General features: G+C 42.8%; 1 protein-coding gene and 1 long non-coding RNA gene across 2 annotated transcripts in view; one reads left to right on the top strand and one right to left on the bottom strand.

Annotated features, from left to right (window-relative positions):
• The window catches only part of Car5b (carbonic anhydrase 5b, mitochondrial), a 51,189-nt gene extending 43,641 nt beyond the window's left edge, over window positions 1-7,548 (top strand). The window contains exon 8 of the mRNA NM_181315.4: window positions 5,000-7,548. Coding sequence (NP_851832.2) covers window positions 5,000-5,179 — 180 coding nt within the window. The 3' untranslated portion in view covers window positions 5,180-7,548. The remainder of the gene's footprint in view (window positions 1-4,999) is intronic.
• On the bottom strand, window positions 537-25,629 carry Gm38561. Its single transcript, XR_878297.3, has 4 exons — window positions 25,525-25,629; window positions 7,571-12,289; window positions 1,990-2,075; window positions 537-933 (listed from the first exon to the last, which is right to left on the bottom strand). It is a non-coding gene; the product is annotated as a predicted gene, 38561 (long non-coding RNA).
• Between the last annotated feature and the right edge of the window lie 17 nt (window positions 25,630-25,646).

Here is a 25,646-nt window from a genome sequence, read left to right as displayed (position 1 = left end):
GTTAGGGATGCTTCAGAGCCTAAATGTGGCTGCTGGGAACCCAACTCAGGTCCTCTGCAGCAAGTGCTCTTAACCACTGGACCAGCTCTTCAACATTTATTCTGTTTTTCACTGTGTGTATGTGTGCACACATATGTGTGATGGTGCTCCCAGGTGCTCCCAGAAGTCAGACAAAGGCTGTCAGATAGAGTTGAGCCTGAACGAGAGGCTGTTATGAGTTGCTCAGAATGGGTCCCGGGAACCAGACTTGGTTCTTCTGTAAGAATAGCAAGCACCCTTAACTACTGAACCATCTCTCCAGCCCCCCAGACATAAATCTGAGTCAGAAAATATGCATAAACAGCCATAGAGATTTCTAAAAGAGCAAAAAAGGGAGTGATTAGTTATAAAAAAAAAGTTATAAAGCTTCAAGAACTAAATGCCCTGGTCCTGGCACAGAAATAACAATAGAAAAAAGAAAAATCAAGAAAAGTGTTTAGAAACAGAGACACAGAGCCAATGTGTGTGTGTGTGTGTGTGTGTGTGTGTGTGTGTGTGTGTGTGAGAGAGAGAGAGAGAGAGAGAGAGAGAGAGAGACAGACAGACAGATAGACAGAGACAGACAGACAGAGACAGAGAGACAGAGAGAGAGGGAAGAGGGGAGAGGAGAGAAAGAATGGGGAGAGAAAGGAAGAAGGAGGAGGGGAAATGGGGATGAATTAAAATGGCTTCTCTTGAGCCAGGTGTCTTGTGCTCCTGTGATTATGAAAGCTGAGAAGGCTTCTGGTTTGCTGTCGTACAACCTGAAGTTTCCCCGAGAGGTGACCTCAAAGGCCTGAGAGCTGGAAAGCCAGTGGTGTGTGTTCTGATCTTGGCTTTAAGGTCTGAGAACTAGGGGCTCCCAGAGCTGATGTGGGCTCAGGTCAAAAGCAGTCAAGCCAGCCACGGCGGGGCCTGTAAAGCATAGGAAAGGAGACGGAACAATCAGAAAACAGGCTGCAACCAAAAAGCATCAGGTTATCCCTCTCTTGTGACAGGATTAAGGCAGAGGAATGTTCATTACAACACCAACTAAAATGGCCTGTTTGGGACTAAGCTGTTAAATTCCACTAATCACTGTTCCTCAGAAAGGCAGATAAGCAGTTTAATTTCCCCTTGGTGAAATGTAAGTCTAGTAGGACTCCAACTCCATCTTTCTTTCTTGTTCTGAGACCGGGTCTCATTATGCATACATCTCTGGCTGACCTGGGACTCCCTGTGTAGACCCAGATTGGTCTCAACTTCCAGAGATCTGCTTGCCTTTGCCTCTCAAGTGCTACGGTTGATGAGCCACCCTCTCCCCCTGGCTCCTGCATCTTAATTTTTATGTTGGTCTATTAGAACTTCAGGCCGGAACTTAATCCAAACCAGTAGGTTCTCTAATTCCATACAAACTAGGTATGGTGGTACAGCCTATTAATACCAGAGCTTGGGAGATAGCCATCAGAAGATCGGGTAGTCAAGGCCACCTTCAGTTACATAGCAGTTCAAGGCCAGCCTAGGCTATTTAAGATTCTTTCTCAAAACAAACCAGAGACCAGTCAGCAGAGAGCAAAGTGGACCCTCTATTTTTTGGTTCTATTCGGGTTCTCCACAGTGGCTGACACGCTCTCATAAAAGAAGCCCATCTGCTTCACTCAGTCTCCAATCAGCACTCTCACAGACGCACTCAGAAATAACAGTTAACCAGCAATCTGCACACCCTCCCTCATTCTAGCTGATAGAGAAAAGTAGCCTTGGCAAGAAGAAAGTAGTAAGTTCCAAAATGTGTCCAACCACATAGGAGAATTTACAATGAAGAGAGCATCTCAGCTCAGTGAGGACAAAAGACAGGGCATTCTATAAAATGTGGTAAGGACGATGCCTGGTGGTAAAAGGGGAGTTGGATTTAGCATTCAAACTTTATACAGAAACAGGTGCAAATATAGCCCAGTCGGAGCTGGGGATACAGCTATGTGGGAAACTGCTTACCGAGCATATATGAGGCCTCCACATGGAGCCCTCAGCACTGCAAAACAGAAGCCACTCTTTGTCTGGCTTCTGGGAGTAGCCACACACTGCAAAACAGGAAAGCACCATAAAAAATCAGCACAGGGAGATCCTTTCATAGTGCCAAATGAATGGAGCTCTTTTAACTGTAAAAGAAAACCGGAGGTCTGAAGGAATGCAGGTAGTTTATAAGACTACATTTAAACATTTCTTTACGATCGAACTTACAAACAAATCACAGAGAAATGAGAGTCCAGAGCTGGACTGCTCGTAAGCCTAGCCTTTGTAACCTACGCATTCAGTCTGCCATACTGCTGTCCTTCATAGTTATTTTTTTTTCCTGAGAGTTTCTCTATGTAAAGTGCTAGGATTAAAGTTATACACCACTATGGCTGGTTTACCCTTCATGTTTAAAAATTGATATAACATTGAAATGTAAGCCAGAGGGTCAGTGGCTTATATAAGGAATGTTCAATAAAATTTTAACATAGTAAGGAAAGTGTTTATTTTATTTTTAACAGCTTACAATCCTTCATTCAGAGAAGTCAGGAAGGAGATAGTTCAGTGGTTAAGAGCGCTGTCTGTTCTTCTACAGGTCCTGAGTTCAATTTCTGACAACCACATGGTGACTTACAACTATTTATAATGAGATCTAGCGCCCTCTTCTGGCAAGCAGGTGTTCGTGTACACAGAACACATACATAAAATACATAAGCAAATCTTTAAGGGGAAAAAAAAAGTCAGGAAGGAGGGAGAGACATTTCCTTAGCAGCATAGCCTACTGGTAAGGTGCCCACCCTCCTGTAAGTGACCCTAAAGAAACTCATTGGGTCATATAATATTTTTGAAGACGTGAAAGTAGTTAGGAAGAAGGACAGTGTTAGATTTTTGGAGCATAGAGTAATGCGACAGGAGGCAGAAAGGAGACCAGAGTTTGACCTCAGCAGAGGAGATGTTTATTTCAGACAGCAAAAGGCAAGCCCTTCCCCACAGGATAGAGGCCCTGTGTAGGGAACAAGTTAGCTAGGACCCTTTAGGGAGATTGGTGGTAAGCTTGGGAATGAGGAAGTTGACATGGCTTTGGGGAGGGCTATGTGTGGTCTGTAGACACTCCTTCCTGAATTCATTTGCCCAAACCAGATTATCTTGGGAGGTATACTGTCCCATCAAATAGATCTTCTCTGTGTGTGTGTCTGATAAGGGTGAGCAAGGCCATCTGGAATTTCATGGAAACTCTGTTTTATATCCAGACCCTTGGTCATTCCAGCCCCTGAAGCATAGAAAGAAGTGGGGACAGGGCCACCAATTCCGTCTTAACTGTTTTGTGCTTGAGGGCTCATTATAAGTGAGAGAGAAAGGGGTTTTGTTTTAAATCAAAGTATCTTGATTGCTCATGAATGTATATTGGCTTTGTGGGATCATCTGCTTCCAGGACTTGAGGGGTTTGTGGTCCTTAGTCAGGAGTTGAGTGATAGTTGACATAGGCTTAAACTCATTGCTGCAACAGATGAGAGAGGAATTTTAAAGCATAGAGACTGAAAATAGACCTAGACCTATCAAGATTAGGGGCCCAATAAAGGGGGTTATCCTTGGTCCCCCAAGTACCCTCCAAACCTGTCCAGCCTGATGGGTGGGATCTGCCTTGTGATTCTATTCTTTCTTTTAGCTTTCTGGCATTGTTCTTTATGACACCTGAGAAATTCATGTAGAAACAATATTCCTTCACTTACACAGCACAGATTTCTCCCTTCTTTGCCAGAATGAGATCTAATCCTCATCTACTTTGTAATACCATGGCTGCCAGGAAGTCTAACTGAGTCTGGAGTGGTTTTTTGTTTGTTTGTTTGTTTTTAAAGTTGTATTTATGTATTTTGTCTGCATGAATGTCCTGCACACCGGAATCGGGCATCTGATCCCAGGGAACTATGATTATAGGCAGTTGTGAGCTGTCATGTGGGTGCTGGGAATTGAACTCAGGACCTCTGGAAGATCATCCACTGCTTTTAGCCACTGAGTCATATCTTCAAACCCAACTCTAGAATTTTTTGATGCTGTTCCTGTACCAATGTCAGATCAGCCTTGATTTGTCGAGTGAGCGAGTTGGTTGTGTTGAACTTGTTGGAGTGCAATGGTCATTGTTCAGAGGCTCAGAGTCCCTGCCATGGTTGCTTTCAATATCATCCCTTTTGCTTTTAATAGGTGTGGGCTGGCGGTTTATTTTAAAAAGGATCAGTAGGTGGAAGGAGAGGATAATGGGGATGGGGAAGCAATAAGTAGGATCAAAATATATTACATGTAAGAAAATTTCATAATGAGACCCATTATAGTATATAATTAATATATGCTAACAAAACATTGAAAATGTTATCTGACATTTATAATCTTAATCGCTGGTCATTTTAGCACTCAGCATTATTAATTATTTGGGCAAATCTTTCTGATTTTATAATATACATAAGTTTATGACAAACTGCAATCATTTGTATGTATCATTTTTCTAGTCTTTTCTCTCCACCTACATACCTCAGAACCAAGGAGATGCTGTAACTCACCTTTGGCAAACAGCTAATTAATATGTTGGGACAAGGGCCTTTGTCCCTAATCTTCAGATTCTAAAAGCTTGGCTTTTGACCACTTCCTGCTGCTGTCACACAACCATGCCAGCAACATGGCATTTAACCCCTTATCAAGGGGTGAAGAGAGCATTCTCAGAAATAAGTTCTCTTTCTGAATCCAATTTGAGACAAAGGATTGTAGAATTATAGAAATGAAAGCAAACCAAGTGTGGTGTGGTGCATATCTATAATCCCGTTATTTAGGAAACAGAAGGGGGTGGCTCTCCAGGAGTTGGAAGCCAACCTGGTCTATATAATGAGTTCTAAGGGTTACACAGTGAGACTCATGACAAACAAACAAACAAACAAAAAAGAAAGTAATTTATCCATATACTAAAGCTTGTTTCTGATTGATATTCGTAATGTTTTGTTTCTAGCTTGAGCAGTTTCGGACCCTGCTTTTCACTTCTGAGGGAGAGAAAGAGAAAAGAATGGTGGACAACTTCCGCCCTCTTCAGCCGCTGATGAATCGCACAGTCCGCTCATCCTTCCGCCATGACTATGTGCTCAATATACAAGTGAAGCCCAAGCCAACAGCCAGCGAAGTCACCCCCTAAGACAGCATTCTTCAGCAGCATCTTGTTTTAATGACTATTAGCTTAAAATTTTAACTAGATTATTTTAAAACACAGCATTTAATAATACTTATATGTATACATTTCTATTTTTTTCTTCCTTTTTTGGGTAACATTTCAAAATTCCTACTCTTGTAAAGCAAAGACCGGGAGACAAACGAAGAAAAACAAAAACCTGTACCCAAATAACGTCAATCTGAGGTCACCCTTTCTTTCTTTCTTTCTTTCTTTCTTTCTTTCTTTCTTTCTTTCTTTCTTTCTTTCTTCTTTCTTTCTTTCTTTCTTTCTTTCTTTCTTTTTTTTTTTTGAGACAGGGTTTCTCTGTGTAGTCTTGGCTAGCCTGGAACTCACTTTGTAGACCAGGCTGGCCTCGAACTCAGAAATCCACCTGTCTCTGCCTCCCAAGTGCTGGGATTAAAGGCGTGCGCCACCACGCTCAGCAGATTTACTTATTATTATATGTAAGTATGATGTAGCTGTCTTTAGACACACCAGAAGAGGGTGTCAGGTCTCATTATGGATGGTTGTGAGCCACGGTTGCTGGGAATTGAACTCAGGACTTTCAGAAGAGCAGTCAGTGCTCTTAACTGCTGAGCCATCTCTCCAGTCCAGAGGTCACCCTTTCTTATGACAGCGTTAAGGCAGAGGAATCTGCCAGGCAGTGGTGGCGCACGGCTTTAATCCCAGCACTTGGGAGGCAGAGACAGGTGGATTTCTGAGTTCGAGGCCAGCCTGGTCTACAAAGTGAGTTCCAGGACAGCCAGGGCTACACAGAGAAACCCTATCTCGGGGAAAAAGAAAAAAAAAAGGCAGAGGAATCTTCATTAACTGTTAAATCTCTCTAATCTATTTCTCAGACAGTCAGAAAGACAATTTAGTTTCCTTTTGGTTAAATGGGGGCTTAATATGAGTGCCTGATCTTGATTTTTCTGTTTGGGTCTAATTCAGGAGCTTAGCTCACAACAAGAGGTTCTTGTGAATTTGATTTTAAAATGCCCCCCTTTTGTTCAAACTGGTGAATTGTCTCACCTTTCATTGTTGGTCAAGTTCTTAGCTACCATCATTTGGAGGTGAATGGCTCTCAAAGTTTAGGTGTAAACTTCCTGGTTTTAGAGTATTTCATGTCTTTTTTAAAAGAGAAGGTCTCATCTGTGTAGCCCTGGCTGTCCTGGAAATCACTATGTAAACCAGTCTAGACTTGAACTCACAGAAGTCTGTCTGTCTTTGCCTCCCAAGTGCTGGGAATAAAGGCTTGTGCCACCAAGGCCAGCTTTCATTATATTTGCTCTTTGACTGATAATAATATGTGTCATTGGAATATTAACAGAACATGCAAGTTGCACTTATAGCAATCTGTTAGTAATTGTGTTTTTATATCTGAAATTGTGTATGTGTGTGTGTTTTGAGACAGTGTCCCACTCTGTAGTCCAGGCTGGCCTGGAACTCATAGTTAAACTTTTGTCTCAGTCTCTCAAGTGTACAAGGCACCACACTCAACGATTATATTTGCCTTCCTTGGCTATCCTTTTTATTTGTGAAACAAGGTATCCTTTAGCTCAGGCTGTATTAGAAGGTGCTGTGTAGCAGGAGCTGCTTTGAAGCTTCAGGTCCTCCTGCTTCCACATCCCAACTGCTAGCATTGCAAGTGTGCGCCACTCCGCTCAGCTTCAGCTCTCTTCCAGTGTTCATAGCTGTGTAGAATCACAAGTAGGGATTACAGTCAAACTGTTAAAAACTACCAATGGTGGTGCTACTTACCACACAAAGCCCAGGCTTCTCAGAAAACGTCTGTGGGAGCCCAGACCAGCAAGTCCGAGCTGAATGCTGGCCATAGTTTTAGGTATATTTTGTTTCAAAACTTGGGTGTGAATTTTTGTATTCATACTTCTCAATGAGTATGTTTATACTAATCTTTAGTTGCTATTACTAGCATATGATATGTCTACTTATTATCAATTTACTGTATAGAAAATACATTTGGTAGTCATGGGCTGGCTCAGTGGGTAAAGACACTTGCCATGTGAACCTAAAGACCTGAGCTTGATCCCCAGAGCTCACATAACTAACCCCACCAAATTGCTGTCTGACCAAGCATCTTTCATCCCATACATACAACCACATACACATTATAAATGCACACAATAATAAATAAAACTTTGGGGGACGGTTCAAGACAGGGTTTCTCTGGATAGCCCTGGCTGTTCTGGAAACTCACTCTGTAGACCAGGCTGGCCTAGAACTCAGAAATCCACCTGCCTCTGCCTCCCAAGTGCTGACATTAAAGGTATGCGCCGCCACTGCCTGATCTAAATAAAACTTTAAAAGAATAAAAAAGAAGCTATATTTTGTAATCACAAGAAAAGAAGAGCTTACTGTTTCTAGAAGTTCTTTTGCATTTTTCCAAGTCAGATGCTTTACCATAGAGTTTGGGATTGTATAGGGAGTATGTCTCAGGGTTATTACTGCTGTGAGGAAGCACCATGAGCAAAGAACCTTGGGGAGAAAGAGGGTTTGTTTGGTTTACTCTTCCACACACTGCTCATCATTGAAGGATGTCAGGGCAGGAACTCAAGCAGGCTTGGATGCAGGAGCTCATGCAGAGACCATGGATGGTGCCGATTACTGCCTTGCTTGCCCTGGCTTGCTCACCCTGCTTTCTTATAGAACCCGGGACTACCAGGGGTGACATCACCCACAAGGGACTGGACTCTTCTCTATTGATCACTAATTAAGAAAAACATGCCTTACAGCTGGATCTCATGGAGGCATTTCCTCAATCAAGTTTCCCTCCTTTCAGATGACTCTAGCTTGTGTCAAATTGACATAAAAGTAGCCAGGACAAAGCATATACAGAACGTTCTAATGATTGAAGTGCTAGAGGACAGAAATATTTCACGCTGGATTTATAGAAATACATCTCAAATCATCTAGTAGTCAATTATTTTTAATATTAGTTGCATTGTTCATACACTGTTACATAGAATACAATAGCATTTCCAGCAATATTTTTCTTTTATGCATAAGGGTATTTTTCCTGCATGCCATGTATGTCTGTGCACCACATGCATGCTGGGTGCCCAAAAAGACCAGAAGACAATGTTGGATCCCCTGTAACTGGAGTTACAAATGGTTATTAGCTATCTTGTGGGTTCCTCTTTAAGAGCGTCAAGTGCTCTAAACTTAGGAACCATCTTTTCAGTACCCTTTAATATTTTATAAAATTGATTTTATGTGCTTATTAGCCAAGGTGTGTGTGTGTGTGTGTGTATGTGTGTGTGTGTGTGTGTGTGTGTGTGTGTGTGTTGGGGCTGGAAAAGCATGCTGCTGAAGTTCTATTTTTTGGCTGGAATATAAAAATTGTATCATATTTCCTGAATATATTTTCTATAGTACAAGCTATGATTACACCAGCTCTTTGGCCAACATGATAGTCACATAGACTTAGAGTAATTAGAATTGTAAAAGCCTCTGTGTTCAGCATATGCCTCCCTTGTGGTGGTATGAAGCTAAACCATGCACATTCTATACTATTACTTTTTATTACTGAAAACACACATAAGTGTATATCCAAATGCAATAGTCACAGAATTTTATCTCATTCTTTTGTTAATTGTCCAGTTCAAAAATTAAGAATGATTCTACTACTTAGTATATAACTCTCCCCCTAAGCACCATAATCACCTAAATTTATTAGATTATCATTTTGAATTGGATATTGTATTTGTTTACATTTCAAATGTTATCTCCCCTTTCTGGGTTTCCCCTCTGCAAACCCCCATCCCATCCCCCCTTACTCTGCTTCTATGAGGGTGTTCCCCCACCCACTCCTGCCGCATCACCCTAGCATTCCTCTACACTGCGCCATCAAGCCTTCACATGATCAAGGGCCTCCCCTCACATTGATGGCAGATAAGACCCCTTCAGCTCCTTCAGTCCTTCCCCTAACTCCATTTTGGTCCCTGTGCTCAGTCCGATGGTTGGCTGCTAGCATCCACATCTGTATTGCTCAAGATCTGGCAGAGCCTCTCAGGAGACAGCTGTATCAGGCTCCTGTCAGCAAGCACTTCTTGGCATCAGCAACAGTGTCCGGTTTTGGTGTCTGCATGTGGGATGGATCCCTAGGTGGGGTAATCTCTGGATGGCCTTTTCTTCAGTCTCTGTTTTGCTCTTTTTCCTATATTTCCTTTAGACAGGAGTAATTCTGGGTTAAAATTTTGGAGATGGGTAAGTGGCCCCATCCCTCAACCAGGGGGCCATGCCTAACCTCTGCATATGGTCTCTACAGGTTCTCCCTCCCCTTTGTGGGGTATTTCAGCTAATGTCATCCCCGTGGAGTCCTGGGAGGCTTTTGCTTTCCTGGCATCGGGGACTTTCTGGTGGCTACCCCCAGTTCCCCATCCCCCATTGCTACACACATCTGCTCAATTTCCTGATCCTCTGTACTTCTCCTCTATCTCCTCCCATACCTGATTCTGCCACCCTTTTTCACCCTCCCCCTCCTCTCTTCCTCCCAAGTCCCTCCCACCCTCTACTTCCCTTGATTATATTCCCTTCTAAATAGGACTGAAGCATGCACTCTTTGGTCATCCTTCCTCTTGAGTTTCATGTGGTCCATGTATTGTGGGTATTCCATGTTCTTTGCCTAATATCCACTTACCAGTAAATACATACCATGTGTGTTCTTTTGTGACTGAGTTACCTTACTCAGGATGATATTTTCTAGATTCATCCATTTGCCTGCGAATTTTGTGAAGTCATTGTTTTTAATAGCTGAGTAGTACTCCATTGTGTAAATGTACCACATTTTCTGTATCCATTCCTCTGTTGTGGGACATCTGGGTTCTTTTCCAGCTTCTGGCTATTATAAATAAGGCTGCTATGAACATAGTGGAGTATGTGTCCTTATTACATGTTGGAGCACCTTTTGGATATATGGCCAGGAGTAGTATAGCTGGGTCCTCTACTATGCCCAATTTTCTGAGAAACTGCCAGACTGGTTTCCAGATTGGTTGTAGCAGCTTGCAATTCCACCAACAATGGAGGAGTGTTCCTCTTTCTCTACATCCTTGCCAGCATCTGCTGTTGTCACCTGAGTTTTTGATCTTAGCCATTCTGACTGGTGTGAGGTGGAATCTCAGGGTTGTTTTGATTTGCATTTCCCTGATGACTAAGGATGTTAAACATTTCTTTAGGTGCTTCTCGGCTGTTTGAGTTTCCTCAGTGGAGAATCCTGTTAGCTCTGGCCCCCATTTCTTGATAGGGTTATTTGGTTCTCTGGAGTCTCCAGTCTGTTAGTCTATGCCTTTTTATTGGGGGAATTGAGTCCTTTGGTGTTAAGAGATATTAAGGAATAGTGATTGTTGCTTTCTGTTATTTTTGTTGTTAGAGGTGGAATTATGGTTGTGTGGCTATCTTCTTTTGGGTTTGAAGATTACGTTCTTGCTTGTTCTAGGGTGTAGTTTCCCTCCATGTGTTGGAGTTTTCCATCTCCTTTGTAGGGCTGGATTTGTGGAAAGATATTGTGTAAATTTGGTTGTGTCATGGAAAAAAATCTTCGTTTCTCCATCTATGGTAAATGAGAGTTTTGCTGGGTATAGTAGCCTGGGCTGGAATTTGTGTTCTCTTAGGGTCTGTATGACATCTGCCCAGGATCTTCCAGCTTTCAGAGTCTCTGGTGAGAAGTCTGGTGTAATTCTGATAGGCTTGCCTTTATATGTTACTTGACCTTTTTCCCTTACTGCTTTTAATATTCCTTCTGTGTTTTGTGCATTTGCTGTTTTGACTATTATATGACAGGAGGAATTTCTTTTCTGGTCCAATCTATTTGGAGTTCTGTAGGCTTCTTATATGTTCATGGGCATCTCTTTCTTTAGGTTAGGGACGTTTTCTTCTATAATTTTGTTGAAGATAATTACTGGCCCTTTAAGTTGAAATTCTTCACTCTCTTCTATACCTATTATCCTTAGGTTTGGTCTTCTCATTGTGTCCTGGATTTCCTGGATGTTTTGGGTTAGGAGCTTTTTGCATTTTGCATTTTCTTTGACTGTTGTGTCAATGTTATTTATGGTATCTTCTGCACCTGAGATTCTCTCTTTTACTTCTTGTATTCTGTTGGTGATGCTTGTATCTATTACTCTGGATCTCTTTCCTAGGTTCCCTGTCTCCAGGGTTGTCACCCTTTGTGATTTCTTTATTGTTTCTACTTCTATTTTTAGATACTGAATGGTTTTGTTCAATTCCTTCACCTGTTTGGTTGTCTTTTCGTGTAATACTTTAAGGGATTTTTGTGTTTCCTCTTTAAGGTTTTCTACCTGTTTATTTCTGTTCTGTATTTCTTTAAGGGGATTATTTATGTCCTTCTTAACTTCCTCTATCATCATCATCAGGAGATGATCAGATTCTTGCTTTCCTGGTGAGTTGGGGTATCCAGGGCTCACTGTGGTGGGAGAACTGGGTTCTGTTGAAGCCAAGTAGCCTTAGTTTCTGTTGCTTATGTTCTTGCCCTTGCCTTTTACCATCTGGTTAACTCTGGTGTTAGCTGGCATTGCTGTCTCTGACTGTGGCTTATCCCTCCTGCAAGCCTGTGTGTCAGTAGTCCTGGGAAACCAGTTCTCTCCAGGATTAATTTGGGTATGGTGAGCTGTGGCACTGGATCAGCCCTGGGGTGTAGGCAGAAACTGGAAGGATCGTGTCCCCAGCTTTTCCTTGGTTCCTGTGTCCTGAGGGCTCTCGGTGGGTCCCTCTTGGGCCAGAATTTTGAGCAGAGATGGTGGTTTTACCTGTGCTCACAGGTGTGTCCGCACTCCTGGGAGACCAGCTCTCTCCTGGCAGCATTTGTGTATGGAGAGCTGTTCCACAGGGTCAGCTGAGGTGCTTTATACAGCAGGTGCCTGATTTAAACCTCCTGATTAATACAGTGTTTTGGAAGACTTTGTTATACAAACACAGAGAGAAACTTGTCAGTATGAAATCTAGATGATTTACTTATTTTTGAGGAATCTGCAACACTGTTGTACTTCCTTATAGATACCTTAGAATGTTTATAGTTGTCTCCAAACTTGTGCTTCAAATATGGGAAGTATTTTATTTAGTCTGCAAAACAAGATTGAAGTAACATAAACTTACAACATTTGATTATCACAAAAAACACCCAGCAAAGTGGAAAGAGAACTATAAAAGGGGAGAAGATAATTGTACATCACATATATGATACGAGCTTAATATCCATAATACACTAAAGAACGTCAATAACTCAGGAACAGTCCTCCCCCCAAAAGCCCAATTTTAAAATGAGCAAAGGACTTGAACAGACAATTCTCCAAAGCAGATACAAGGGGGACCAGTATACACACAAAAAGCTACTCAACAACACTAAGTTTCAGGACAATGTACATCAAAGCAACAATGAGCTATCACAGCATGGCCATCATGATATGACTACCAAACAAGAAAAAAAATAGAATGATGTGAGGATGCAGAGAAATGTCATGGTATATTCACTAAAACCCAAATTATGATATGATCCAGAAATCCCACCTCTGGGTAGAGATTAACCAAAAATCCAAACCAAGATCTCAGAGAGATACTTGCACACTCTTTCTCATGGCATTATTTCAAATACCCAAGGAAGCAACCTAAATGGCCAAGCCAGATAAATTATAAAGGGAATGTAGTACAGTAGAATATTAGCTTTGAAGAAGAAAACCCTGCTGGATGGACAATATGGATGAAAGCAAAAGCCATTCTGCTAAGTAAAATAAGCCAGTTCCCGGACACACACTATATGATTCCACTCCTACGATGTGTCTAAAGTCATCAAAACCCTGGGAATAGAAATTAGACAGTTGCTAAGGGTTGGGAAGGGAGGGAAGGTGAATTGGGTTTAGTGCTGTAATGGTTAATCTTGTCAACTTTATTTGGTTCAGAGGCTCACAGGAGTTTTTACTGAGTACCCATGGAAGTTTCCAAAGATGACTATATCATGAACTATCTAATGTGATCGATTTAATGATGATCAATTTAATTTAATGATAGATTCAGAATTTGAATAGATTATCGAGAGGTGGTGGAACTGTAGAAGCTGTGGCCTGGCTGGAGGAAATAGATCTCTGAGAGTGTGTCTTTGGGGGTTTTGTCCTATTATGGGTGAGTTCTGTTACTGCTGTTTCCTGGCTGCTTAAGGGAATAGTTTTACTCCACCAAGCTCCTCTGTGATGATTTTTTGCTTCACTTCGGGCCCAAACACATGGGACCAGCTACCATGGACTAAAACCCATTAGACTCCAGGCCAGATTGCTGGTCAGGCCACAATACTTATAATAGCCACTCTCATCTCCCCAGCCCCACTGATACTAACAGGCAGCCTATTGAGATATTCAATTCTGTGACTATCTAGCTAACAGGCTCCCAGGTGTCTTAATTTCTCACTTTGGGAGTTTTCAGGCTCAGATACATCAAAGGGATATGGATGGCTCCCAGTGGCACATATCACCCTCCTCATTCCCTTTCCTGCCATCTGCTGGGGGATCAGAAAGTCTGGCTGGAGGTGCATGCCCTACACCTTTTGTATTTCCTCAGAAAACTGTAAGAAGGAACCCTGACTCCTGCCTCCTCTCTAGGATCCAGTTTCTCTTCAGAGTCACCATCACGTACAGAGTCTATCTGTGGGTGTTGAGGTTTGTGCCCGTCCGTGGAATTAATGACTTCTAATACATTTCTTAACTCCAACAATCTGTCTCAGTGTCCCCCTTAACTTCCATACCCAACACTTTTAAATCCTTTGACCAAAATAAATATTTTCTTCTTTAAACTGTTCCTCTTCTTCCAACTAGTTGTTATAGTAACAAAAAGTCTAACACAAATGGATAGTGTTCGAGTTGCAGGATGAAAACGTCCCAAAGACTTGTTGAATATGAGTATATCTAGCATTATTGAACTGTATACTTACAAAGACTTGGGATGACTAATATTAAAAATAGTTAAAATGGTAAATTTTATGTGTATTTTGCCACAGAGGTCCAGAACAAATTCAGTTTTAAAGAAAGGTAAATTTGGAGGTATACATGCAGATCTTGGAGATATCTCTTCTCTAAACAAAAGGTGGAAGCAGACTTTAGCATGTGTGTCTTAGAATCTGCAAAACATGCTTATGTTTGATTTCAGACCCCCAGGACAAGGGACTGAGGTGCATATTTTACATATCAAAGCTTTTCTGGCCTCCAGGTTCTCCCAGCACTCCCAAGTTTCTCTCTGGCATACCCTGTCCCCCAAACTTGAACTTTCCAGGAGTTGGATTGCACTTCCCCCAGAGGCTCCTCTGTACATTATCCAGAATTTCTCCCTCTCCCCCTCCCCCTGCCCCTCTCCTTTCCCCTGCCTCCCCCATCTCTCCCCCTGTCTCTCTCCCTGTCTCTCTCTCTCTCTCTCCCTTCCCCCATGGAGACTCCCCTGGCCTCAGTCCTTGGGGCTAGTGAAGTTGCCTGAGAGCAGCTTCTCAATAAACCTGCCTTTGACATAATCTAATCTGGCTTGAATTGGTTCGTTTGACAGAAATAACCTATCAGCTTAAAGCGATTAAATGGGGGTGTGATGGTTAGTTCTAATGGTCAACCTGACATAATTTAGAGTTACCTGGGAAGAGAGTCTTAACGAGGAATTATACAGAGCGAATTAGCCTGTGTACATGTCTGTGGGGGGAGGATTGTCTTGTTACATGACGTGGGGAACCTAGCCCACTTTGGTGGCACCATTGCCTAGGCAAGGGAGCTCTGGTTTATATAATTGTAGAGAGCAAGCTGAGCATTAACAAGAATGCATGCATTTGCTCTGCTCTTGACTGTGGCTAGGATGTGACTAGCTATTTCAAGTTCCTGCCACCTTGACTTCCTCACAATGATGGGCGGTAACCTGGAATTGTGAACTAAAACAGACCCTTTTCCCTTTAAGATAATTCTGTCAGGGTATTTTATTACAGCAACAAAAATGAAACTAAAGCAGGGAAGAAGGTACAGGGAGATGGCTTAGTTGATAAAACTGTGTAAGTCTAACATATGAGTTTCAATATCTGGAACTCACATTAAAACACACACACACAAATACTCCAGAGAGAGTCAGGGAGAGATAATACACACACACACACACACACACAGAGAGAGAGAGAGAGAGAGAGAGAGAGAGAGAGAGAGAGAGAGAGAGAGAGAGAGAGAGAGGAGAGAGAGAGAGACAGAGACAGAGAGAGAGAAAGAGATTGAGAGATGATTTAAAAGGAGCAGGGGATACTGTCTAGTAGTAGAGTGTTTTGCCTAGCATGTACAAGGCCTTGGGTTCAATTCCCATTACCACAAAAATAAACGTTTTGAAAATTAATTCTATTTACTTTATTAAATTCATGTATTTCAACTATTTTCCCTCCAAAGGGCAAACACAAAATATTCATTTATCAGGGTACTTGAGCTCCTTCTGTGTCTCCTAGCCTCTTACACACCTTTTACACCTTATTGCAGCAACTCTTCCAGATTGGATCAAGAACCAATGTAAAGAATACTGACTTGTCTTTATATCTTTGTAAAAAGTAAGGGTTTTCCTATGCTCATTCTTGTTCTGAATAATGATAATGACACAGACACATTTATGTTTATTAAAAGCTTCAAGCACTATAGCTAGGCAGATTCTGAGCCAATCTAACCTGATAATGCTGGCCTGCTCTATTCCCCTGTTACCTACCATCTTAGTCTCTCCTGGATCTTCCTTCTTCATTGCTGTCCTGATGGCAATTCCACTTGGTCTGCACCTGAGACACACACACACACTCTTCCTTCCTTCCTTCCTTCCTTCCTTCCTTCCTTCCTCTCTCTCTCTCTCTCTCTCTCTCTCTCTCTCTCTTTCTTTCTCCCCTTCCTCCCAGAAGTCCCGCCTTTTCCTCTCCTGCACACCTATAGGCTGTTCAGTCTCTTACTTTAACTAATTAGAAGGTGATGGAGTATAATGTTTACAAGATACTGAGTCATGAGATGCTTCATAATAATGAAAATACCAAAGTTTAGACTGAAACCAGATCTCTGGGTACAGAAATCAGCATTTGAATACACAGTACACATAAACATCCCCAATATATCATAGAGATACAAATCCATCTTTCCTTCTTTCTTCCTCATCTTCCCACTTCCCCATGCCTTCTTTCTTTTAAATATAATAAATTAAATAATAATAATAATAAAAGAGCAGGTGTTAGACAAGAAAAGACACTGACACATTCTACTTAAAAGATGCAATTTATGGGAGAAAGAGCCTTCAGATGAGAAGAAGAACATTAGACAGGAAAAAAATGTAATATATGGAAATCTAAACATGACCGTAGAGGAAGGAAGAGGTGTCCTAGGGTTACTATGCTGTGACAAGGCACTATGACCTCCTTTGGGGAGGAAAGGGTTTATTTGGCTTGTGCTTCCACATTGCTGTTCATCATTGAAGGAAGTCAGGCCAGGAACTCAAGCAGGGCAGGAACCTGGAGGCAGGAGTTGATGCAGAGGCCATGGAGGGGTGCTGCTTCCTGTCTTAGCCCTCATGTCTTCCTCAGCCTGCTTTCTTATAGAACCCAGGACCACCAGCCCAGGGATGGTACCACCTATAATTCGCTGGCCCGTCCCCCATCAATCACTAAGAAAATACTCTACAAACTTAGCAGCAGCCAGATCTTATGGAGGCATTTTCTCAGTCGAGGCTTCCTCCCCTTCTCTCCCTTTGCCTCTAGCTTGTGTCAAGTTGACACAAAACTAGCTAGCACAAGAGTCTTCACTTTAAAACATGGAGAGGAGCTAGAGCGATAGCTTGGTGGTTAAGAGCACTTAGTGCTCTTACAGAGGACCTGAGTTTAGTTTGCAGCATTAACACAGTCACAATCACCTGTAATTCCAGTTTCCACTGGATCTAATGCCTTCTTCTGGCCTTCAAGAGTGTCTACACATGTGCTACACATAAATTCATGTGTGCACACACATAAAATTTAATTTGTTTTTTAAGGTGAGAATTTGTGCACGTGCAGGAGCACCAAATCTTTTACCATGTCCCCTAATCCCTACCAAGTACACTACATCCAGGAAAAAGTAGATTTTATTAGGACCAAGGTCTCTTGTTGCTCGCACATGCCTTAGAGCAAATTTGAGGGATGGTGATGGTAGTGGTGGTGGTGATAGTGATGATGATGATGATGCAGGAGATTCCTCTAGGAATGACATACAACACTTATTTTGTAGTCTATAGGAGAACTACTTCCCCACCCTTCAATGCCATGGCCTACTATATACCAAAAATAAGCCAACCAATCAAGCAAGTATCCTTTCTGTCTTTCTGATACTTCGACTTGGAGATCCCTATACCTCTGGCCCTGGAATTTAGTCACTTGGGCTGTGAAAAACATTGCCTCACTGGTCTTATCTGAACTAGCTGGCCATAAGAACACAGGGTCCATAGTTTCTCTAGTTCACAGGCTTCTGTGGTTTCTGGAAACAAAAAACAAAACACTATGGTGCCGCAACCCATACGAACCAGTTAGTCATCAGTTTTTGCCCATTCCATCTTAACATAAGGCTTACTTTTATTTTCCAGATGCTTGTTTTATAAGATCTATTTTTTTATTTCATGTGTATGAATATTTTGCCTGCATGTTTATATATGTACTGCATATGTGCTTGGTGCCACAGAGGCCAGAGGACAGTACTGGATCTCCTGGAACTGGCATTACAGATGATTGTGCGACATCACATGGATGGTGAAAACTGAAAATGGGTCCTCTGGAAGAGCAGCTGGTGCTCTTAACCACCAAACCATCCTTTGACCCCTATTTCAGATACTTGTACATTTTCATATAGTTCACTGAAGGGCAGGGGAGAAGTTCTGCTACCACTTACAAAATGAGTACTGTATTTCATTCCTGGAGGCATCTTCAGACATCATCATCATCATCACCACCACCACCACCATCATCATCATCATACTCATCATGGCTATTTTAGAAACTTTCATGTATACCAGACTCCCTCAAATTCACTCTGTAGCTGAGAATGACCTTGAATTTCATTTTCCCCTCCTGTTAATAGTGGGATCTCTACAGCTATGAAGGAACTCCTCAGGCATCCTCTAGACTGCAGACCCAGAGTCTATGAAACAGGGCAAAATGCTCTTCAGAGAGGGCAGGTGAAGGAGACCAGGAGATCCTTGTGCTCAAAGATAAGCTCTAGAGAAATTACCCAAGGAGCTAAAGGGAACTGCAACCCTATAGGTGGAACAACATTATGAACGAACCCGGAGCTCTTGTCTCTAGGTGCATATGTATCAAAAAGATGGCCTAGTCGGCCATCACTGGAAAGAGAGGCCCATTGGACTTGCAAACTTTATATGCCCCAGTACAGGGGAACGCCAGGGCCAAAAAGGGGGAGTGGGTGGGTAGGGGATTGTGGAGGTGGGTATGGGGGACTTTTGGGATAGCATTGGAAATGTAAACGAGGAAAATACCTTAAAAAAAAAAAGGACCGTTGTTTACCACTAAGAAAGGAGCTAGGTGGCCGGAAGTGGTGGCGCATGCCTTTAATCCCAGCACTTGGGAGGCAGAGGTAGGCAGATTCCTGAATTCAAGGCCAGCCTGGTCTACAAAACAAGTTCCAGGACAGCCAGGGCTATACAGAGAAACCCTGTCTTGAAAAACAAACAAACAAACAAACAAACAAACAGACAGACAGACAGACAGGAAGGAAGGAAGGAAGGAAGGAAGGAAGGAGCCAGGTGTAATGCTAGTCTATTGTTAAGCCCACTGCCAGGGGCTCTTTTTTTTTTTTTTTAAAGATTTATTTATTTATTTATTTATTTATTTATTATATGTAAGTACACTGCGGTTGTCTTCAGACGCACCAGAAGAGGGCACCAGATCTCATTACAGGGGTTCTTAGTAAATGCCTGATTATGCTGTTCCTTTGGGCCTAGTGAAGAAACCTGTCTGGGGGATTCCCTAACTCTTTCATGGTTAACCCACCTATTCGCAACTTGTTTGGGTGAGACTGGCTACTGTCCTAAGTAATCACTCTGCAGACCAGCCCTGAGCTATTCTAGCTCCGTTCTTTGTAATGCCTAATTCGTTTCACCATCTGTAATAGAAGTGTTACTGAATAGGTAACATTCTTACTGAATTCCTACTGAGTTCCAAGCTTAGCTATGTCAAGAAATCAATCCTTAAAGGCACTTATAATAAGACAACACTGAAAGAGAGCACGTGGATCCATACACCAGACTAACACGGGGATAGGGTATGAGTATACGAGCTATGGGAATGCCAAGGTTCCAGGAGGCATAGTTTCCTTGAAACTCTTTGCCTCATGAGTGCTTCCAGGCCTCTCGGAATGTCAAGCAGACGTCACTGGAGTGGGCATAGCATATACTGATACTTTATGAACTGGGTGCCGCACATGGTACCTGCCAGCTTGTGATTAAGCAGCACAGGTTTAGCACAGGCCTCATGGCACGGGCACCACCACTGTCCTCTCTGGTTGTTGAGACAGGTGGATCACTGTGAACTTGAGGCCTGTGTTGAGGTTCAGGAATCGCCACACAAACCATAAGATCACTGATCTCAGTTAAGCAAGAGTAGTTTATTGAACGAACACCTTAATACTGAGTGATCAGGACTACAAAAAGGAATAACCCAATTGTGGCATCAGTCTGTCCTCAAGACAGACTTTTTAATAGGAAAAACCAGGTTCAAACGTTTAAAGGCAAGCAGTGAAATGCAGTGAAATGATACATTTTTGGCTAAGTAGGTGGTTCTAGGTAAAGTAAAAAGGGAGGCACAAGTAGTGAACTGGGGAGTTCCAGTACATTAAGAGAACAGAGTATGAGTAATTCAACCATAACTTTTGACTTATTATTAGTTACTCTTTAATTATTCAAGCCATCACAAACCATGTCCTTTAAAATATGCTTTGTTTGTACCTTCCTAAACATGAATTGGCCCAAAGGCTTGTCTGGAGAGGTGTGTGTGTGTGTGTGTGTGTGTGTGTATCTCATACCTCATGTATCCCAGATTGGCCTTCTACTCTCTGTGTAGCGGAAGATTTCCTCAGATTCCTTATATTCTTGCCTTCATCTCCCAAGTGCTGGGGTTATAAGTGTGTATCACTGTATTACTTTCCTGTTGTTGTGACAAAACATCTTGACCAAGAGCAACTTAGAGAAGAAGGGCTTTATATGGCTTATGGTTCCCGAGGGATCGAGTCTACACTGGAGCAGAGGGCACAGTGGAAAGCAGAAATGGTAACCAGAGCAGGAAGCAGGCTAATCACATTTTCATTCACCCAGGAAGCAGAATGAGAAGGTGGATATTTATACACAGTCAAAGTCCAGCCCTCGTGATGTGCTTCCTCCAGCAAGGCTCCACTTCCTAATGGTTTGTTCCATAGCCTTCCAAACAGTGCCACCAACTGGGAACCAAGTGTTTAAATACATGAGTCTATGGGGGACACTTCCCATTCAAACCATAGCAACCACCATGAAAGGTTTTATGTAGACTGAGCTCAGCACCTTATCCATTCTTGGCAAGCACAATACCCACTGAGCTACCTCCCCAGCCCAAACAGTTTTGCATGAAATGTGTTGCTCATCCCCAGTAGGTAGTAGTAGAGCACTGAGCTCTTCCATGCTTTTATGATTATTTACAATGTCAGTGGTTTTTAATGTATTTTCATTCTCATTATTCATAAAATTAAAGAGATATCCTTTAACAGATCAGCTAGCAACTGGAAAACACATAAGGGGAAAAACCAGAGAAGCAGACCCACCAACTTCCCATGGCTCACCTCTGTGCACAGCCTAGCATGCAGTTTTTAGATGTTACTAGGCACAGCTGGCTGCCAGCCCCATTTTTCCTTCCCAAGATTACTCCGTGTGGAGTATGTTCACTGGGCAGACATTCCCCAACTCATCTAAGTGGTAAAACAAACCATGTTTGTGTAGAAGTTTCACAAAGCAGACATTTTTCTCACAGGTAGGTATAAGGCACAAGTGGATCTTAGGATCATTTGTGAGCTGGTCCTCCAAAGCTTCCTGGGGCAGATAGAGTCTGGACTGCATCTGCGTCACTTTTAGTACAGTTGAGGTTCACCCCCACCAAAAGTTTCTGTCTCCAAGGTGTATACCCCAAGGGCCGTGGGACTTAGTAAGCAAAAATTTAAAGGGCGTTGTGTTTAAAATGGAGTGGAATAAAGTTTGGGCTGTCCAGAGCAGTTTCTCCTTAATCTGAAATGGGACATTCAGAGGAAGGGCAGGAACAAGGTCCAGGCTACATTGGGTAGGCCATGCCTTGCCAGCAGATTTTACAATTATTCTGAAGAAGTATAGGTAAGCCACAAGGAGGAACAGAGTAGGCTCAAAATCACCTGAGAGTTATCCTGCACATGCATTCAGATAAGGTTGTCTATTCTAAAACTAGGCATTGCTTCCCCAAAGTTTACAAAGGCATCTTTCTTTATTGAATTCAAATGACAGTAATTTCAGTTTGGAAATGGAATTGGCTTTCAGAATTCCTTCTGCAAAGAAATTAACTTGAGCAATTCAAGCTTGTTTTCTGGAAATGAATTCAGTAGTTAACTTGAAAAATAAATGTCTTCCTCCAATTGAAGGAGATTTACATTCACTTATCAATCATAATAATATGAAATCTACATCTGTGTCCTTTTTAAAAATTGGAACATCTTCCCGGAAGATATGCTTTTTGTTCTAAAGTGACAGTCACATGCAGTGCATGTTCCAGCCACTAAAGCTCTGCAATTTGAAGTACCAATCCTAGTCACAGGGATCTGTACGACTGGTGACTCACACAGCTGCGATCATCAGTGCCATCCAGGCTCTTTGGAGTTTGGGGCTATTTTGGCCAAATCTCACAGAACATTAAGATTCATATAAGGGCTAGGCACCTGGCACATGCCCCTGATACCAGCACCCGGGCTACAGAAACAGGTGGAGTAAGAGTTAAAATCATACTTGGTATCAGGTAGATTTGAGACTACATGAGTCCCTGTTTGCAAGAAAAGCAATTAAAACAAGCAAGCAAGCAGGAAAGGTTTAATGTAAGAAGCACACAAGTGAGGAAAGCCAGTCCAGCATACAGGGGACATATGATGGGACTGTGACGCCACCAGCACTGACCCACATTTGGAAGGAGAGTCAGGATGCTTTCACACTAATGATGATGGTGGTGGTGATGCCAACGACGCTTTTACAGGTGAGGTTTGGGGATATCATTGCTAAACATTGTGTGCACATATAGCAGGGGCTATCTTATTCAACCTTCACAATAAAATACTTCCTAAAATAGGAACTATATTTACACTTTGATATTTACAGATGAGAAATCTAAAGACGAGATATTCAGGGATCCATTTTAGACCACTAAGAACCAAAGATGGAGTTTCCTGGCTCATTCAGCTCCAAAGCCAATTTCCTTATTGATGCACTGGGCTGGACAAAGTAAACTCAGAGACAAAAGAAAGCATTTGTCACTAGGTGACTTTTGAATTTTCAAGATGGGCTTTCTCTGCGTAGCCCTGATTGTTGTGGAACTTGCTCTATATATGAGGCTGGCCTTGAACTTACAAAGATCCTCCTGCCTTTGTCTCTCAAGTATTGGGACTAATGGCTTACGCCACCAAAACTAGCTTGCTAGGTGTCTTAATAAAACAGAGAAGGGTGATGTTTTCTATAGGGGTTGGCCTTCAGCTCAAAGATTCCAAAGAGGAATTAAGAGGGGCAGGAACAGTTTAGCCACTGGGTGTACCAGCAGTTTTAACTTGGACAGGAAAGAAACAAATCTATAAAAGAAAGAAGCAAAGGAAGAAGAAGGGAGGAAGGAAGGAAGGAAGGAAGGAAGGAAGCAAACTGGAAACAAGCACAGTGTCAACACTTACAATGCCAGCACCAGCACATGAAGACAGAAAATAAGTTCAAGGTCAGTTTTGTCTACATATGGAATTTGAGGCCAGTCTGGGATATTTATGAACTTGTCTTAAAGAAAAAAAAAGGCAGCCGGGCAGTGGTGGCACAGGCCTTTAATCCCAGCACTTGGGAGGCAGAGGCAGGGGGATTTCTGAGTTCGAGGCTAGCCTGGTCTACAAAGTGCGTTCCAGGACAGCCAGGGTTATACAGAGAAGCCCTGTCTCGAAAAACAAAAACAAAAACAAAAACAAAAGGCAATGGGGGTGAGGGTGGGAAACAGCTTAAGAGATGGCCCAGCCATTAAGAACACTAGCTGTTCTTCCATAGGACTTGGGTTGGATTCCCTGCACCCAGGGGGCAGTTTATGATCTGTAATTCCACTTCCTGGAGATCTAGCACCCTCTTCTGAGCTCTACAGGAACTGGGTATGCAGGCAAAGCACCCTACACATTAAAAAACCCGAGGCAAAGCATTGGCTGGGAGCAGGGTGAATGGGTAGCCAGCTCAACCTCCGCAGCAGCAGCCTGGGGGTCTGCGTTCCCCAGAGGCAGGGAGCAGAAGGAGACTCCTCAACAAACACAGGGAACCAAGATCCTAGAGGCAGGCTGCAAAAGCCAGGATTAAGAAGAGGGACTAAGCCAGTCCTGGTGGCGCTTACTTTTAACCCCAGCACTCAGGAGCTAGAGGCAGGAGGATCCCTGAGTTCAAGGTTAGCCTGGTCTATAAAGCAAGCTTCAGGACAGTCAGAGCTACAGAGACACTCTAATAAGACAAGACAAGACAAGACAAGACAAGACAAACAACAAAGTAACAACAACAACAATGACAACAACAAACTCAACAAAATCCAGGAACTAAGAGTTCATCAATTGTGACAAAACAAGAAACTTGTGGCCCCAGGTAAGGCTTCTGATAAGCACTGCGGGGGAAGTTGCCGCAGAAGGTGAAGGAGATGTCCACTGATGCCCTTGAGAGCAGAAAGAGCAAAGTGTTAGCATTCTGTCTAAACTCCACCTGCATAGTTACCTGCCAACAGTCAGGTATGCTCCTCCCCACAGTTACCTGGCAACAGCCAGGTAGGCCTGGTCCACTATAAAAGGGGCTGCTTGCCACCTCCTCACTCTCTTGCCTCTTACTCTTGCCTTCTTGTCTCTTGCCCACTTGTTGTTTTTATATTTATTTATTTAATGTGGGAATGCATGCCAAAGAGGACAATGTGTGGGAGTCTGTTCTCTCCTGCTATATAGGTCCTTGGGGATCGAGTTTAGATCCTCAGCATCTTTACCTGCTTAATCATCTGCCAGCCCTATTTTTATTTTCCTCTCTAGTTCCACATCACACCTCACCTAGATGATTGTGATACAGTATTACCTTTTTCTTGTCTTTCTTATTTATTTTATTTTTGTTTGTTTTTCGAGACAGGGTTTCTCTGTATATCCCTGGCTGTCCTGGAACTCACTCTGTAGACAAGGCTAGTCTCGAACTCAGAAATCCACCTGCCTCTGCCTCCCAAGTGCTGGAATTAAAGGCCTGAGCCACCAATTCTTTTTTAATGGAAGTGTCAGGTAGCTCAAGTTGGCCTTGAACTCTCTAAATAGCCAAGGTTGACCTTGAACCCCTGATCCTCTTGCCTTAGTTTCTTAAGTTCTAAGAGTATTGGATTAGGTGTGAACTACCTTGTCCTGCTAATTTAATCCTTTACATTGCAACGTAAAATTTCCCCATTAAAAAAAAACACTCCTGGAGACTGCTATAGTTGTCCAGCTCAACCTCCGCAGCAGCAGCCTGGGGGTCTGCGTTCCCCAGAGGCAGGGAGTAGAAGGAGACTCCTCAACAAACACAGGGAACCAAGATCCTAGAGGCAGGCTGCAAAAGCCAGCCGAGGATTAAGAAGAGGGACATTTTCTCGTTGCATATGTAAATGTTTTTAAAGATTTATTTTATGTATGTCCATTGCGTGTTTGCAGCACAGGATCCCCTGAAACTGGAGTTACAGATGGTTGTGAACTGTCTGGTGGGTGCTGGGAACCAAACTTGTATCTTATGAAATAGTAGTAAAGCTCTCATTACAGTTACAGCTGAGCTCTCTTCTCCAGCCCTCCTCCCCTTTGCACAAAGGCATGGGGTAGCAGCAGCCAATCTCTAGATACCCTTGCCTTGCACTTTTGTTCCAGTAACAAAATTCCCTGCTTCCCAGCACATTCCAGTCAGTTTCACCTCCAGACGCTTTCGGCTTGTTTTTTTTTTCCTCTTTCTCCAAGCACAACTCCAGAGCCAGCCGAACAGATCCCGTTCCCCTGCACTTAACTCCGGTCCCTCTCTGCTTCTCAGGATTAAGAACAAGGGTCACAAACCTGATTCCTTTGGAACCAGAGCCAGCAGGTTTTGCAAAGAGGAAGCGGATTCTTAAACTTCGTCTGGGGCGCTCATGGGTGGAGCCGCGGAGAGAGGCGGGACCTAGAGGCGTCGCCTTGGA

Source organism: Mus musculus, chromosome X (assembly GCF_000001635.26).
Source record: "Mus musculus strain C57BL/6J chromosome X, GRCm38.p6 C57BL/6J".
Lineage (NCBI taxonomy): Eukaryota > Metazoa > Chordata > Mammalia > Rodentia > Muridae > Mus > Mus musculus.
This window is presented reverse-complemented; position numbering and strand designations above follow the sequence as displayed.